Source organism: Oreochromis niloticus, linkage group LG15 (assembly GCF_001858045.2).
Source record: "Oreochromis niloticus isolate F11D_XX linkage group LG15, O_niloticus_UMD_NMBU, whole genome shotgun sequence".
In the NCBI taxonomy this organism is placed as follows: domain Eukaryota; kingdom Metazoa; phylum Chordata; class Actinopteri; order Cichliformes; family Cichlidae; genus Oreochromis; species Oreochromis niloticus.
Window position 1 is genome coordinate 16,736,889 of NC_031980.2, and position 14,565 is coordinate 16,751,453.

Consider the following 14,565-nt stretch of genomic DNA (forward strand, 5'->3'; position numbering starts at 1 on the left):
TAACAGGAAATGTCTAATACAAAGGTTAAGTATGATGGTTCCGTTTGTTTGTAGGTTATGATTTTTGTTAAACAATGAGATATCCATATATCTCAGTGTCCGTATATCTCTTGTCCATATTAAAAATGGACAAACTTTCAAATAATCAGGTCAGTGAATATGCAGGTAGTTGTTGGGACCCAAAATCTCAAGCTCCTGGTGGTACAAACACTCGGGGGGGATGGGGGGATGGGGGGAGTCTAAAACTATCTGTGTAATGTCAGTGCGAGTGGATTTTCTTAACATGGGCATCTCAGGCAGACAGCTTTTTTTTTTTCTTTTTTGCACAGAAGCCCCACACACCTGCTTTTCAAATCTTCTATTTGTGAAGGGTAACCAATTGATATTGATTTGTTTTGTTTTCAGAAAGTCTAAGTATCTCTGAGGTCCTGTGCCATGGTGTGTGGGCCAGGTTAAAAAAAACATCCAGTAGTTGTGATCTAACTTTTGGTTGTCAACTGCAGGCAAAAACCAGTCATTGGATTCGGCGTTTGACCACCTTTATACATGAATCCAGGGTTCTTTGACTTGTGCCTGTTTTAGACTAGTGATTCAATCACAAGGGATTTAAAAATTGGATCACCGCTGATTTGCTGCTTTCTTGAGCTTGAAGTCACTGCACCAGTGATGTGTCATTTTGGCAGCTAGAAAACATGTTCTTTGAGAATAACATTTGTTTAACTCAGCCTTTCTCCCACACCCCCATGTCTGCAGTGTATCTGTGCTGATCTTCAACACCACCTCACACTGTTTTGTCCTCGTCAAACAGTTCCGTCCAGGTAAGTTTTCTTTTTCTGTGTTTACAAAGCGGCTCACCAAAAACACTGCAGTACAGTTCATTCAGTCTCATTATGTAAACCATTCTAGATTAAGATTGGTGTACATCCTATGGACATCCTGTGCATACTTTTTATTCAGATGGATGGAAGCAACAATACAGACTCATAAATAGACTGCAGGAGGTCCCATTACAATGCAGCCTAGCCTCCTTTGTTAGTAGTCACCAGAGACTTTTCCACATTGGCGTTTATTAAATTCAAGGACGCCTGGGCACTGATTTATTTGTTGGCATTTTTTTAAGTATTTATCTGCAGTGCAAAATGAGATTTTATTTTAAACATCGAGCTCACGATAGAATTTATCAGACAATAAATGTTTAAAGATTGAAAAGTAGCCATTGCAGTTAAAATTAGCTTTTTTCACCCGAGTGATTTGGCGTTTTCTTCCATTTCTCCCACCATCAGCTGTATACATGTGTGAATGGGAAAAGGCCAAGACGCAGCCACCAAAGTCTGCTGAAAAAACCGAGGAGGGCGCTGCAGAAGCTGCGACGGAGTCTCAGCAGGGCCAGTCAGCCTCAGAAGGGGAGAGCTCTTCTCAGTGGCTGCCTGCCTCTGCGGGGGTCACCTACGAGCTCTGCGCTGGCCTGGTGGACAAACCTGACCTCTCTCTGGAGGAGATCGCCCGCCAGGAGGTGCTGGAAGAGTGTGGCTACGATGTGCCAGCTTCCAAGCTGAAGAAGATTACTTCTTACAGGTTAGTTTTTTGGGTTTAGTGTGCATAATTTAAAAATAATTTACAGCTGATGGTTAGTGTTAGGAGCACTCGGTCAAGGTCTTTTGTCAAGTGTCTATCAACTCATATCACAGGAACGTCTCAGTGCAATGTTTTTCATTATCTTATGTATCTTATCTACTTTAGTCACTCCCACTGGATTTCTTGTCCCTTAACAATTAATTTCCTATTGTCCTATTTTGTTATAATTTCCTTTAATTATACATTCTGAACTTCCTTGTGCAGCGTTCACTAAGAAATAACCTACATTTGCATTGTTTAAAACTTTTAAGTGATATACTGTAGTTAATGGGAGCACACACACAAACACTCCTGTCTGTTGGAAAGGCTTTGGAAAGCTTTATGGATGGATTTTAAAAGGTGCCGCACTTAAGGTGCATATTAGTCAAATCATGTGTGCAATTTTGCTGTGTGATGATCTGCCAGCGAATAGCAAAACCAGTGCTCCCCTTATCCTGAGCACTGGGAGTGATATAAAGTAGTTTTCAAGTGAGTTCTCAAAATTCACTTGGAAAATAAAGTAAGAGGACATTTTTTTAAAAAGGCTTAAATAACCAGGCAAATATTATAACTTTTTGCCATTTTACTCTTTCAGCTAATAGGAACAGCCATTGAAAATGAGCTTAGTCTGTAAAAGCTGTCATTGTTGGATTGGTATATAATTGTTTGTTAACCTAATCTAAATGAACATTTTTCCACGTATTTTTTCACTAGCTGCGTGAACATGATAGGTTAGATTATATCCCAGCTGATATGTAGACAGGGCCAATATATCAGCCAATATTAGCTGACATATCTGTATCTGCTTTTATAACGGACAATAAATGAAAATTTAAAAACGTAAAGACGAGAAAGGAGAAACACCCTTCACAGCCATGCTAGTGGTATTGATAATAAATTGTTTATCCACCAGAGGACACTCTACAACATTCCTGTTGGCAATACTTGTTTGGAAACGCAACAACTATCTTATCCGAGAGTTGGGCAGAGTGTAAACGATTAATCCATCACTTGTTATGACACTAAAACAAGATTATTTTTAAACTGCATTATCATAATATTTTAGATTCATAAATGCACATAACAAATCTGTTTATGCTTCGCATGTCTTGAAAAGGCTATATCAAATTTATTAAATCACCAAATATTGGTATCGATATGGGTCTTAAAAATAGTGTATCAGTCTGGCTTTAAGTCGGATCATTCTTTGCTCTATGTATGAGTGTTTTTTGCTGTGATTTGGTGCTCTTTCACTAGTTTAGTCTGTAAAGATGAAAACAATGCCTGACAATTACCCTTACAGTGGTTTAATAGTACATTAACACTGTTTGGCAGTAGCTCAGAAGAGCACCTACTGATCAGAAGGTTGGTGGTTTGATCCCTGATTGCTCCAGTCTGCAAATATCCAAATATCTTTGGGCAGGATACCAACCCCAAGTTGCTCTCAGTGGATGCACAATCTGATGCTTCCATTGGATTGTGAATGTGTGTGAATGTTAGAAAGGCATAGAAAAATTGCTCTTATGAATGGGTGAATGATGCATGTTGAATAAAGCGCTTTGAGTGCTCAGGTAGAGAGATTTATAATAACATTACTTAACACTGTTCGTGACAGTGCAGGGTTTTTTGTATGGTTTTTTTGGGGGGGGTTTTGGGGGGGGTTTTGGAGGAAGTTCTGAAATTATAAACTATAAGTGCACAATTTATGTAAGTGACCTGGAAAGAAGCATTAAGCAAGTCATCCATCTTTGTCAATGTATTATTAGCTGAGTAGAGCTTGAAGCGGCAGTGAAAAGACCCAGGAGACGAACAGTCCCACATTAGACAGCAGCAGCTGGACAGCTTTGAGTGATGACTCTCATAAGGACGCTTTTGATATAACTTGCACACCACCTCCAGCTCTGTTGGTGTTGTCTACGACCATTGTTGTGTGTAGGCTGCTTCCATTATACAGACGGGGATCATCTTAACCCTCATAACACCTATGAGGGTGTTTCTGACAGTACTCACTATACTGAAGCTCTCTGCTAATAGCAGGCAACCTGAGGGCACTGTCGCCTGCGGCAGAGATTTAATATTTTATTGAAATGCTAAAGAATTTATTGTTTTTGCACCATATGTTTTTTTTTTTAATAATAAAGAGTGAAAGACAGATTTACAGCATTCATATGTGACTTTGTTGAGTTCTTTGTTTTGGTCTCTAAGAGTGTTGTGTTGATACTGAAGCACCAGCACGAGACACTCAGCCCTGGTGCTCCTGGTGCGACCGAGATCTCGGCTCAAGACCAGAGGTGGCCGCGCATTCGCCGCTGTCGCACCCTACCTCTGGAATAACCTCCCCCTAGCTATTCGGGCGTCTGATTCAATTCAATCTTTTAAATCTCGATTAAAAACTTATTTGTTTAGCCTTGCCTTCCCCAGCTCTTAGAGCCCACATCCTTAGTGTATTGGAACTTATTTTTATTACTTGTTAATGATTATAATGTTTTAACCTTCAGCCTTTCGGGTTGTGTCTACTATGCCTGGTGTATTATTGGTTAGTTATGTCACCTGCCTGTTAGTATATTTTATGTGTATTTTGTATTTTATGCTTTATATTTGTATTTATTATTGCTCTTAACTCATTCTGTGAAGCACTTTGGCATGCCTGTGGTTTTTAAATGTGCTATATAAATAAAATTGTATTGTATTGTATTGTATTGTTTAAAAATGAAAGATGTCCTTTTAGATTTTTTTATTTGTGTCTCTCCTCCAGGTCGGGTGTAGGTGTAACTGGTGCCAAGCAGACCATGTTTTACGCTGAGGTGTCTGATGACAACTGCGTCAGCCCAGGTGGAGGTGAGCCAAAGGAGGGAGAGCTTATCGAGGTGGTCAAAGTCCCGCTGCACGAGGCCATGACGTTTGCCTACGACGAGCGTATTCCCAAAACCATGGGCGTCATTTTTAGTTTCATCTGGTTCCATAATAACATGTCTCCTAAGTACAAGATCTCCACCAATGTGTAACTATTATTAAAATAAGCCCTCTTTCTACAATTTATTCCAGATTAAATCAAACACTGGCCCAGCACACTCACTCCTCCCCTTAAGGCTCTTCATCCTGTATTGCCTTTTTGCTTATTGGTACATGATGAAGGGTGGGCCCCTTGTCTTGTTGCCAGCTGGTATCTTTAAGGTTTGTCCTATTAGCTTTTTTAAAAAGACAAGTGTTTTACGTGGTCCTAGTGTTTTTCCTAAATACAAATTTGCCATAGCTGGTTGTCACTGGCACTTTTTCTCTTCTTTTTATACGTAAATCATTCATTTACTGTGCCATTTGTTATCAGTGGCTGCATATCACAGATTTCATTTGCCTGCCCTTAATTAAAGGAATGCTCCACTGTTTTTTTTAATTTTGTTTTAATGTAGATATTGAATAATATCTACATGTTAGTGTTTTTAAAACCAAAATTTGGTCGAGAAAAAGGCCTTTAATGTTCTTTAAACTTGTTTCCTCCATTGCTAGTTGCTTTAGTATAGATATTTAAAGCTCTAGTATATATGATTTCATAATACTGTAACAATATTGTATTTTCTATTATTATGTGGAAATGCCTCAAAACCAGAATGGAGGCCACTGAAAACCACTGTTCGACTTAATTAAACCCAGTTTCAAAATTATTTGTGGTCAATGCACTGTATTTCCATTTTCACACATTTTCGCACATGATGAGAAGGCTTGCAAGTGAAAACATTCCTCTTTCTCACCTCTGCTACATTAAACGCGGCTGTCAGTATTCATGATTAACCTCTAATGTGCCGCTGGTTACCTTCAGTTTGCCAGCATTTCCACTGAAATCTTGAAAGCATTTTTGCTTTCCTGAAAAAGTCTGATGACTGTGACAATGCAAAGCACATATACAGTAGCTACTTTTTGCACTGTTTATAATGTAAAGATAGATAGATAGATGAGGTTACAAAAAACAGTGGAGTATTCCTTTAATCCATGATCCAGTAATGCAAAAACTATACTAGTCAATCATGGGGCCTTGTAATGATTGGGGTATTCAGGGATGCCCCATTTAAGTTCTGAATCATAGCCTTCAAGCAATACTTACCTAAGTACTCCAGGCTGAACAATCACGTAGTATCGTTGAAATCAGCCCTTATCCTTTTCATCAAATTCTTCGCGAAGTCAAACCAGTTAACATTAGCAAACACTTACCTCTGCTCAGAGGGCCTCATTTTAATTAACTCAATTGCGCTGAAGCACGATCCTGATTAAAAGCAGCCTATTTGTAGTTGGAAACACCTAAATCCACTTCTGGTGACATCTTCACACTGATGTGCTACAGGCTTTTTCAAGCCTGTAGCACATCAGTGGAGTCTCAGACAAACAACAGTTTGTTTCGTTTTTTATTTTGTTTGTTTTTTAGAGTTTTGGAGGAACTCAAATGTATACTGTTGGGGAAATGCTGTCTTAAGGCAGTAGCCTCTATTTTTCTTATTTTTGAAATTGTTTATTTTTTGCACACAGCACACAATTAATTAGAGAAATGTTCAGAAAATGTAACCCATATGAAAGTCTGATTTTTATAATAATTCATTTGCAAAACTCACATGCTGAAAACCATTAATGCACAAACCTGCTCTGTCTCTTATTGTATGCTTCTGTACACTACATGCAATTCACAATGGGTACCTGCTGTAAACATAACATTTATTAAAAGTTGATTGGAGAATGCTTTTCAGTTGTCAACTATAGGCCTAGAGACTAGTCACCGAACTGTGTATTCCCTGACCAGTTGGCGAGTGATTTCTAGATGATGTTGGCTTTTTTGTGGTTGCTTTGTTCGCTAGCAAATTGTTGCAGTCGCCCTTAGTGTTCATGGAAGACACAGAGGTGAAAACACTAATTGACCACCACGAATCTGAGAAAGAAAAAGTGGACTACATCGTGGACACTGGGAGTGGTTCCCTTCAAAGTAAAAGTTGTGCCTTACCGTTTACACCAAAATGTTCCAAAAACCACAACTTTTACTCTGAAGACGAAGACTATCATTGGATTCTTCACAGTTTCAGGACCAATTTTCAAACAGTTTTCAGGTGTTGGCAATATATTACGCACTGTATACCTCTCTGTAGCCGATTTCACCTCACAACTGGCAACAGCCTCTAGCAACCACTCGCCTACTGATTAGGAAATACCCATTTTTCCCTAGTGACCAATGATTACCAACAAGCCACTGACTGGTCTCTTGTCAGCAGCCTATAGAAACCTTAGCAGCCAGTGGTTGCTGGAGTGACCAGTGGTTGCCAGGCTCCTGCCAACCAGTCTCTTGACTTGTACGACTGGACCATTAATGGTTGAAGTGGAAGGAGCCAGTGAACAATTTTCCACCAGTAGGAGCAGGATAACAGTGTCATCTGACACTGTTTGCTGCGCACTATCTAGCAAAAAGCAACCTGTTTTTTGGGGGGGGTTTTTTAGGCAGTGGATCTGCATTCGTAGCTTGGGTTGTTTTAGTGTAGGCAAAACTAGTTTTAGGTCAGTGATTTGTAACTTGTAATGCTGCAGCTATTGTGACAGTTTGAGTCACCTGCTACTATAGTAGTTCTCTGAGTGAACAGCTTGCCATGTTCAAGTTGAAATGACAGTACCCTGTCTAACGTCACACCCTACACAAGTAGCTACTTGGTTTACTACATCAAAATGAATATTCATAAGTATCAGAAAATGAGACGCACCTCTGAACTCACAAAGTGATTCTCAACAGCAGTTTCTTAAAATCTCAGGTCCAAATAGTCCAATCTTTGATTATATTCAGAGTGGATCTCTGAATGTGATGATGACCAGCATGTCTGTTACTATATTTTCACATTTCAAAATCACTTGCAGCTTCACTAACTAGGCAAGAAAGTTATTACTAATACTATAAAATGTTAGTGTTTTTCTTCACTCAAAAAGGGCTGGTACATCATTTATTATTTAATATGTGAGGAAGAGAACCACCCCACCTTGTAGTTTTGTTAACAAAAAGTACATATATAGATATACAAAAACCGAAGCAAAGCCAATACTGTCTTAAAAAATTCACCTTCAATGACACATTTCATTATATTAACATTAGTACAGTAATAATAATAAGAGAACTACACTTTGAAACACCCATTAATAAAGCTGAAATCCTTATGGTGCACCTGCAGAAATGTTTTTTTTTAACTTCAGAAATGCAATGAATGAGTACAGATAGTGACAACAAGGTTAAAGTAATGCAGCGTAATATAACAGTAAATCCTATATTATATAGAGCCACATTTCTGTACTTATCTGTGTAGTTTGGGTGGAGAAAATAATACTACTACTAGCATTACAGATAACATTGTCCAAAATCAGCACCTCTCTGAAAGAAGAGCACTTTTATATTACACTTCATTAACTTAAGCAAGGTTTAGCAGCCAGGTGTGCATATGAGTAAATACTCTAGGTTAATATGAACAATCAGTCTAGCATTTTTTTTAATGCTTTTCAAGCACCAAGAACAGCTGACAATCAAAAGTTCAACATTGATTTTTCTTTAAACCTGATGCTTCTTATTCACTTGGTTTATGTCTATGTTTGTGATGCTCTTCTCCTCTACATACTAAGAAATCCAGCAAAGAGAAGAGCATAACTTTTGGGCATATCCCTATAAGTTTGTCATGGAGCCACCTGAAATTCCGTCACCTGCACAGATTAAAAAAATCAAAGGTTGTATTTTATTCCACACACTGACGCAAACATTTGGGGAGTAACTTCCACCCAAATAGCTTAGAAAAATATGCATAATCCTAAAGCCATAAATATAATTTGTTGAGCTTCTTTGTCCTTCGTCGAACATGGATAATTCCTCGATGTGGGATTGTAGAGTTTGCTCACACTGCTTGAAACATTTGCTCAATAGGTTCATATTTTCTCCATCAAATGCATTGACTTTTGTGAGCGTGATATCGGGACACTTTGGAAAAATGTGGAAAGCACCTTTGGAAAACCATGAGATTACTTATTAGTCTTACACATTGTACCCCTAACAAGACTGCTGTATGCTGCCTGACCAAGACAAATATCGGTATTTTTGCATTGATGACAACGTGCACTTGCCGTGGGCTTGTTTCTGTAAGGTTAGGGAATATCCCAACATTTATTTCCATCCAGAGTTCTATTAGGATTTTGCAAAGGTTTCATCATTGATGATGGGTCAGACTGCTGTATAAAGTCGTCTTCAGCAAAGATTCTCAGTGTGGATACAGCGCTCTCCAGTCTGCCGTACTCCTCAAACTTCCCATTCCCATTAATGGGAAAAACCTAGTAATTCAGCGCCTCACCCGTGCTCGAGGTTTCTTCCTGTTAAATAAAAGGAGTTTTTCCTTCCCACTGTGGCCAAGTGCTTGCCCTTAGGGGACCTCTGTATTATTTTAGGTTCTTTACCTTATCTTACCTCAAGCAACTTGAGGCCACCAATGTTGTGATTTCCCAGTACATAAATTAAATGGAAGTTAATTGAGTTCATTATCTTCAGGTTGTCAGCTGACCTTTTTATTGGGGCACGTAATGTCCTCGAACCTAAACGGGACCAATTGAGTTCTCAGTGTGCACTTAGAAATATTTACCTTCACTGTTAAACACATCCTTGATCTGTTTTAGTAGTTTCACCATGTAGGCCAATAATTTGAAACGGACTAACGGCTTTTCCACAACCGCAGAATATCTTCAAACATGGTTGCTTGAGAACTGCATTGGTTAGTGTTGGATAATCTGTTGTCAGCAAAAACATATTAATTACTGCAGTAATTATACAGTGGAAGGCTTTTATGCGTTTCCTTAGTTAAATCCAGATGTGACTTGTTTTGGCCAGGCAGTGTATTATATGTTGTAACATCATAAATTGCTATTAGCTTTCAGAAGTTACTCAACACTTCTGCAGTCTCTTTTCTCTCATATGACAATCATACAGCCCTTTGTTTTTTAGGTCAAAGTGGATCTCAACACTTGTTTGGTTTACTGGAGAAGCTCAGTGAAGGGTTTCCAATGGCGCTCACAGTTTTCCATTGTCTTGTTCTCATCTAGTATTGTGGAGTATAATAGAAGTATCACACTTGTGTCTAGAAATAACTGAAATGTGTTAGCCATGAGGATTCAAGGCTGGAAGAAAAAAAAACAATTTTTAGAAATGTGTTTTACCAGTGTTTGCTTCTGATTTGGCTCAACGTAAAAGCCATTTTAACTTTTTAAGGCCAGTCTGTAACTTTTAACGTGCCTGTCAAAAGTGAAGAGCTGCACAGTGACTTCTCTTTAGGCTGAAATAGATTTTTTTGTTTTGTTTTGTTTTGTTTTTTTGTTTCAGGCAAGTGATTATTTCCTAACACTTTCCCTTCAAGTTGTCAAGAGTATTTGGTGGATTTGCAGCAGCATTATGAGTCACTGACTGAAAATAAAAGTACCGTCCATGCGGGTGAATAGCAGCTGCAAAGTGGGAAGGATCGTGTCAGATGTCTGCTAATGTGATTGATTGGTGCAGAGAATTCGGTTGCCAAAAGAAGCACAAACAAAGTGGTAGCACTTCAGGTTCAGCTGGTTCAGCCAGCTTCAGCCTGTATTTGAGTTATTTTAGTTTTGTTTAGCCTGTGGAGTCAAAACTTATCACGTATTCTGTGTTATCAGGCCTGCTGTTAATTTTGTACTTGGGATTTTCTTCTCCATTGATTTTTTTTTTTTTTTAATCAGCTTTTGTGTAATCTTATTTAGTTAGAAACATCTGTGTGTTTCTGTGTTAAACACAACTGTTTTGAGTTTAAAGGCAATCTTTGAGGTCTTTTTTTGCTGATTCAACACTGGTGACTAACATTATTCTTGGAGACTTATAGGAAAAGTTTCACAGCTTTGGAGGAATGTGGTTATTAGCCCCCCTTTTTTTTTTTTTTTAACGTTATTCAAGTCGTTTTTGCTCAGTTTTTAACTACAGTCATTGTGTCTTTGGCTCCAGCACCTTCAAACCGTGTACCTGAATGCCACAAAGACGGAGCATTTACTGCTACAGCTACTCTGCTAGATGTACTGGTTGCGTTGTGCTCTCTGTGTAGACACTCAGTTAGCTTTGGCTTGCTGATAACTGCTGGCTGCAGCTCAACTTCACTGTGCCGGCGCCACGGTGTCAAAAAAGCAAATAAGCACGTTTCGTCCGTTAACTGTCCCTTTAGGTCTACCAGTGCAACAAGCCTAACCTGCCCCTCTACGACAAATCTAAACACATTTTTGACAGTTTAGAGTGAGGTTGCAGACTGTGCTACAGGTAAGCCATATGCTACTTGTATTTAATATACAGGAAAACTCATATTTATGGTAAGCAAATGACTGAGTATTTCATTCTTGCCTATGCTGGATTTTCAGCCATTTGCCCAGCATTTCTACCTCCATCACTCAGGCACACAACAAAGATGTTTTGTGTCCGTTTGCTTGACCCTAAGGTGTTGAAATTCTCAAAAACAGATCAGTAACGTGGGGTCCCAGTGGTTCCCTGTCACAAAATACTTCATTCATCAGTACTTTTATAGCTGTACCCTGCCCCCATGGCTATGCTGTAATTGCTTCTTCAACTGTGATTGTTTTTTTGTTTTCTTTTGTTAATGGTTCGTGCACTGTTTGACAGTCTCTTACTGTATTTTTTGATGATCTGAACAGCAGAAAATAAATTTAAAGGTGCTATGTGTAGTATTGAGTTATTGAAGAAGGTGTAGTACTGTTAATGATTTTGTATTAAGTCCAAGACTAAGTCACTTTTGCTTCTTAATTAGCAGACTGGTAGCTGAATATTCGGAAGCAACAGAGGCAATGAAGGAGCTCAAAGTGACTGTATGTTGTAGCACATGTTATTCTATTAGGCAGTGAAAATCCTACACATACTACCTTTAAGTGAGCGAAGTACTCTGATTTTTCTTATGATAAAGACATAAAGAAATTTGTCCAGTTGTGATTTTTTTTTTTTTCCCCCTTTCTGGTGTCTTAAACTGAATTTGTGTTTTTAAGAAAATATTTTCAGAAAAAGGTACAGGTATGAACATTGCATATTTATGAATTTATCATGTATTTTATGCTTTATTAAAATGTGTATACTCATTGTGGGCAGTGTTTTTAGTAATGTTTCGATTTTGTTAATTTATTACCTAAATGTTAAAATATTTAACTTTCAAAACATGACACTTGGTACAAACATACAGGATATATTTAAATATGATACTTTGCATGTGCACTGTGTTGGATTAAATTGCATTAAATTCAAATAAAAATGGGTTTGATGCCCAAAGTGTCTGTTTGTGCTCTGAGTATTTACTTACTTTTCTTTCTTTGCGTAGAATGATGATCATCATATCTGTGCATATATTATGTCATTTCTTTTACTGATGTTTATTTGTATCTCAATAGACAAAGAACAGCTAAGTGGTTGGAAAAATAAGGTTTTCAGAGGAAAGGTGTATAATGCTACTGATGACTGTGCTTGACATTTCATTAGGTACACTTTGCCAGTACCTTCTTTTGCCTTCAGAACCACCCAAATTCTCTCACGTTATAGATTCAACAAGCTGCTGGAAACATACCTCAGAGATTTTGCAAATGGTTTGAGAAGAGTACTCAGTGGTCATAAACAGATGGACATGGTTAGCAGCAATAATCAGGTAGGCTGTGGTGTTTAGATGATGCTCATTTGGTATTAAGGGGTCCAAAGTGTGCCAAGGAAATATCCTCCACACCGTTACATCACCAGCAGGAGTCTGAGCCGTTGATACAAGGCAGAGTGGAACCATGCTTTCATGTTCTTATTAATCTTCTGTTGGCGCCTTTTTGTGAACCCATGTGAACTTTAGCCTCAGTTTCCTGTTCTTAGTCGACAGGATTGCCACCCAGTGTGGTCGTCTGCTGCTGCAGTCCAACTACTTCAAAGTCAGACGTTTTGTGCATTTAGAGATATTCTTCTGCATAACTTGGCTGTAACAAGACATAATATATTTGAGTTACTGTTGCCTTCCTGTCAACTTTAAGCAGTCTGACCATTCTCCTCTGACCTTTGGCATCAACAAGAGATTTTCACTCAGAAAACTCACCAAGTAGTTTCTCTGTAAAAACCTAGAGATGGTTGTGTGGGGAAAATCCCGGTAAATTAGATCAGCCCATTTGGCACCAACAATCGTGTCACATTCAAAGTCTCAAATGTGTTATCATTATATTTTGTTGATGCAACTGCTTATGAATGTCATTGAGAGTCTGTTACCCAAAATGTAATGTTTGCATCAGACAGTTCCATTCACTTCCATAGTAAAGCAAAAGAACTGCTTTTTCTGTGGTTAACATAAAATCTACATCACTTCTCTGTGCCTGCTTATATAAACCTGTCAGTGGCCTTTATGGGGCCCTGTGATATGAATCATCCCTCTTGAAAAAAAAAGGATCCCGATAAGACACAACTAGATGTGAATCAGGAAATGAGACAACACATTTATACAAAGAGTCCGCCTGTAAAGATAAGCCTGAGCAAGTGTAAATTCATCATGATTTCTTTTCTTTTTTTTCCCCAGAAATGAAAACAGGCTTTTTTTTCTCATTTTGCCCATGGTGATTTTATCTGAGGTGGCTCAGCAGAGGTGTGTAAGGAAACAGGAAGAACATTGTCTTTCTTATGGAAGCATTGTTACAAAGACAAAAATGACTTTCATCAGAGTCAAAAGTTCATCAGTCAAAGGTGTTATCCAGTCACAACTCTCTATCACTTTTACTTGGAGTATTATTTTCTTTTCTCTGGCTGTCTTCAAAGCATGTTGCCTGGAAACAAAATCGCAACAAGTCACACTCCCTCCCATTTTAGCATCAAAACTTGCTTCTCCGGTAACGCAACTCCTGCAGAAAGCACCCACAGACACACAACAGAGTTAGTGGCAAGAATTTCTTTGACCTTTTAAACACAGACAAAATGAGATGTGTTTAATCTCTGTTTGCAGCATCGGTAGACAGTTTTCAGATTACAAAAGAGTGGTTTACATATCCTTCAGTAATGTATTAAAATATAATAAAGACTACTTCAAGTAGAGGGACATAGATGTTTCACTTCTTGGCAGGGAAAGTAGGGTTTTTTTTATTATTATTTTCTTTCACCTACTGTATCCAAGGAATGAGGCAGGGAATACCATGGACAGGCTTCCAGTCTATTGTTGAGCCATTCATTAATCACCATTTAACCTAACCTCCATGTCCTAGGATTCTGGGTGGAAGCTGCATGCAAACCCCACATAGAAACACCTAAGCTGGCCACTGACCCTCTCGCTGGAGGAAAGAAAAAGTAAAAACAAAAATGCAGAGGCAACTTTTCTATACTTGGATGACACGGGGAGCATGTGACAAACAGTCTATTTAACAGAGTTTGCATTCATTTCGAGTCCAGCAGACAAATGTAACCCCAATGTGTAAAAACACTCTGTTTGTTATGCTGTTTGATTTTGGACATACGGTTGATCAGTGAGTTGAAAGACAGTTAAATCACAGAGACTAAAATATACCTTAAGATACTGCTATCTATGCATTTTTAAGTTTTTTTCACCATCCTTAGATCACTAGAGAAACTGAATCTGATATTTGAGTCAGCGGAGTGGCTCCCCAATGAAGCCTCTATTCTTACAGACACTGCGCAAATGATCGGCAATTGTATCCTCAACACCATCTTAGGCGAGGGTGGAGGGGATGGGTGGATGCATCAGTCCTTATGTTGCCTCCCTGCTGCTTTCATGTTGTAACTGGATGCATGGGATGTCTCTGTTCTCCAGAGACCATCTGGATGTGTTTGTGTGTGTGTATTGCCACAGCAGATGGATTACCACTCCTCTTTTTCTGAATACAGTCCATTCACAGGTGGGATCTAAAACAAGCCCTTTGAAAGAAAGTCCAGATCCA

General features: G+C 38.6%; 1 protein-coding gene across 2 annotated transcripts in view; it reads left to right on the forward strand.

Annotated features, from left to right (window-relative positions):
* nudt14 (nudix (nucleoside diphosphate linked moiety X)-type motif 14) overlaps nucleotides 1-11,936 on the forward strand; it is a 28,272-nt gene extending 16,336 nt beyond the window's left edge. For both annotated transcript variants that reach the window (XM_003446259.4, XM_025899041.1), the window contains 3 exons: nucleotides 754-818; nucleotides 1,284-1,575; nucleotides 4,370-11,936. In XM_003446259.4, coding sequence (XP_003446307.1) covers nucleotides 754-818; nucleotides 1,284-1,575; nucleotides 4,370-4,619 — 607 coding nt within the window. In that variant the 3' untranslated portion in view covers nucleotides 4,620-11,936. The remainder of the gene's footprint in view (nucleotides 1-753; nucleotides 819-1,283; nucleotides 1,576-4,369) is intronic.
* Nucleotides 11,937-14,565: the final 2,629 nt, after the last annotated feature.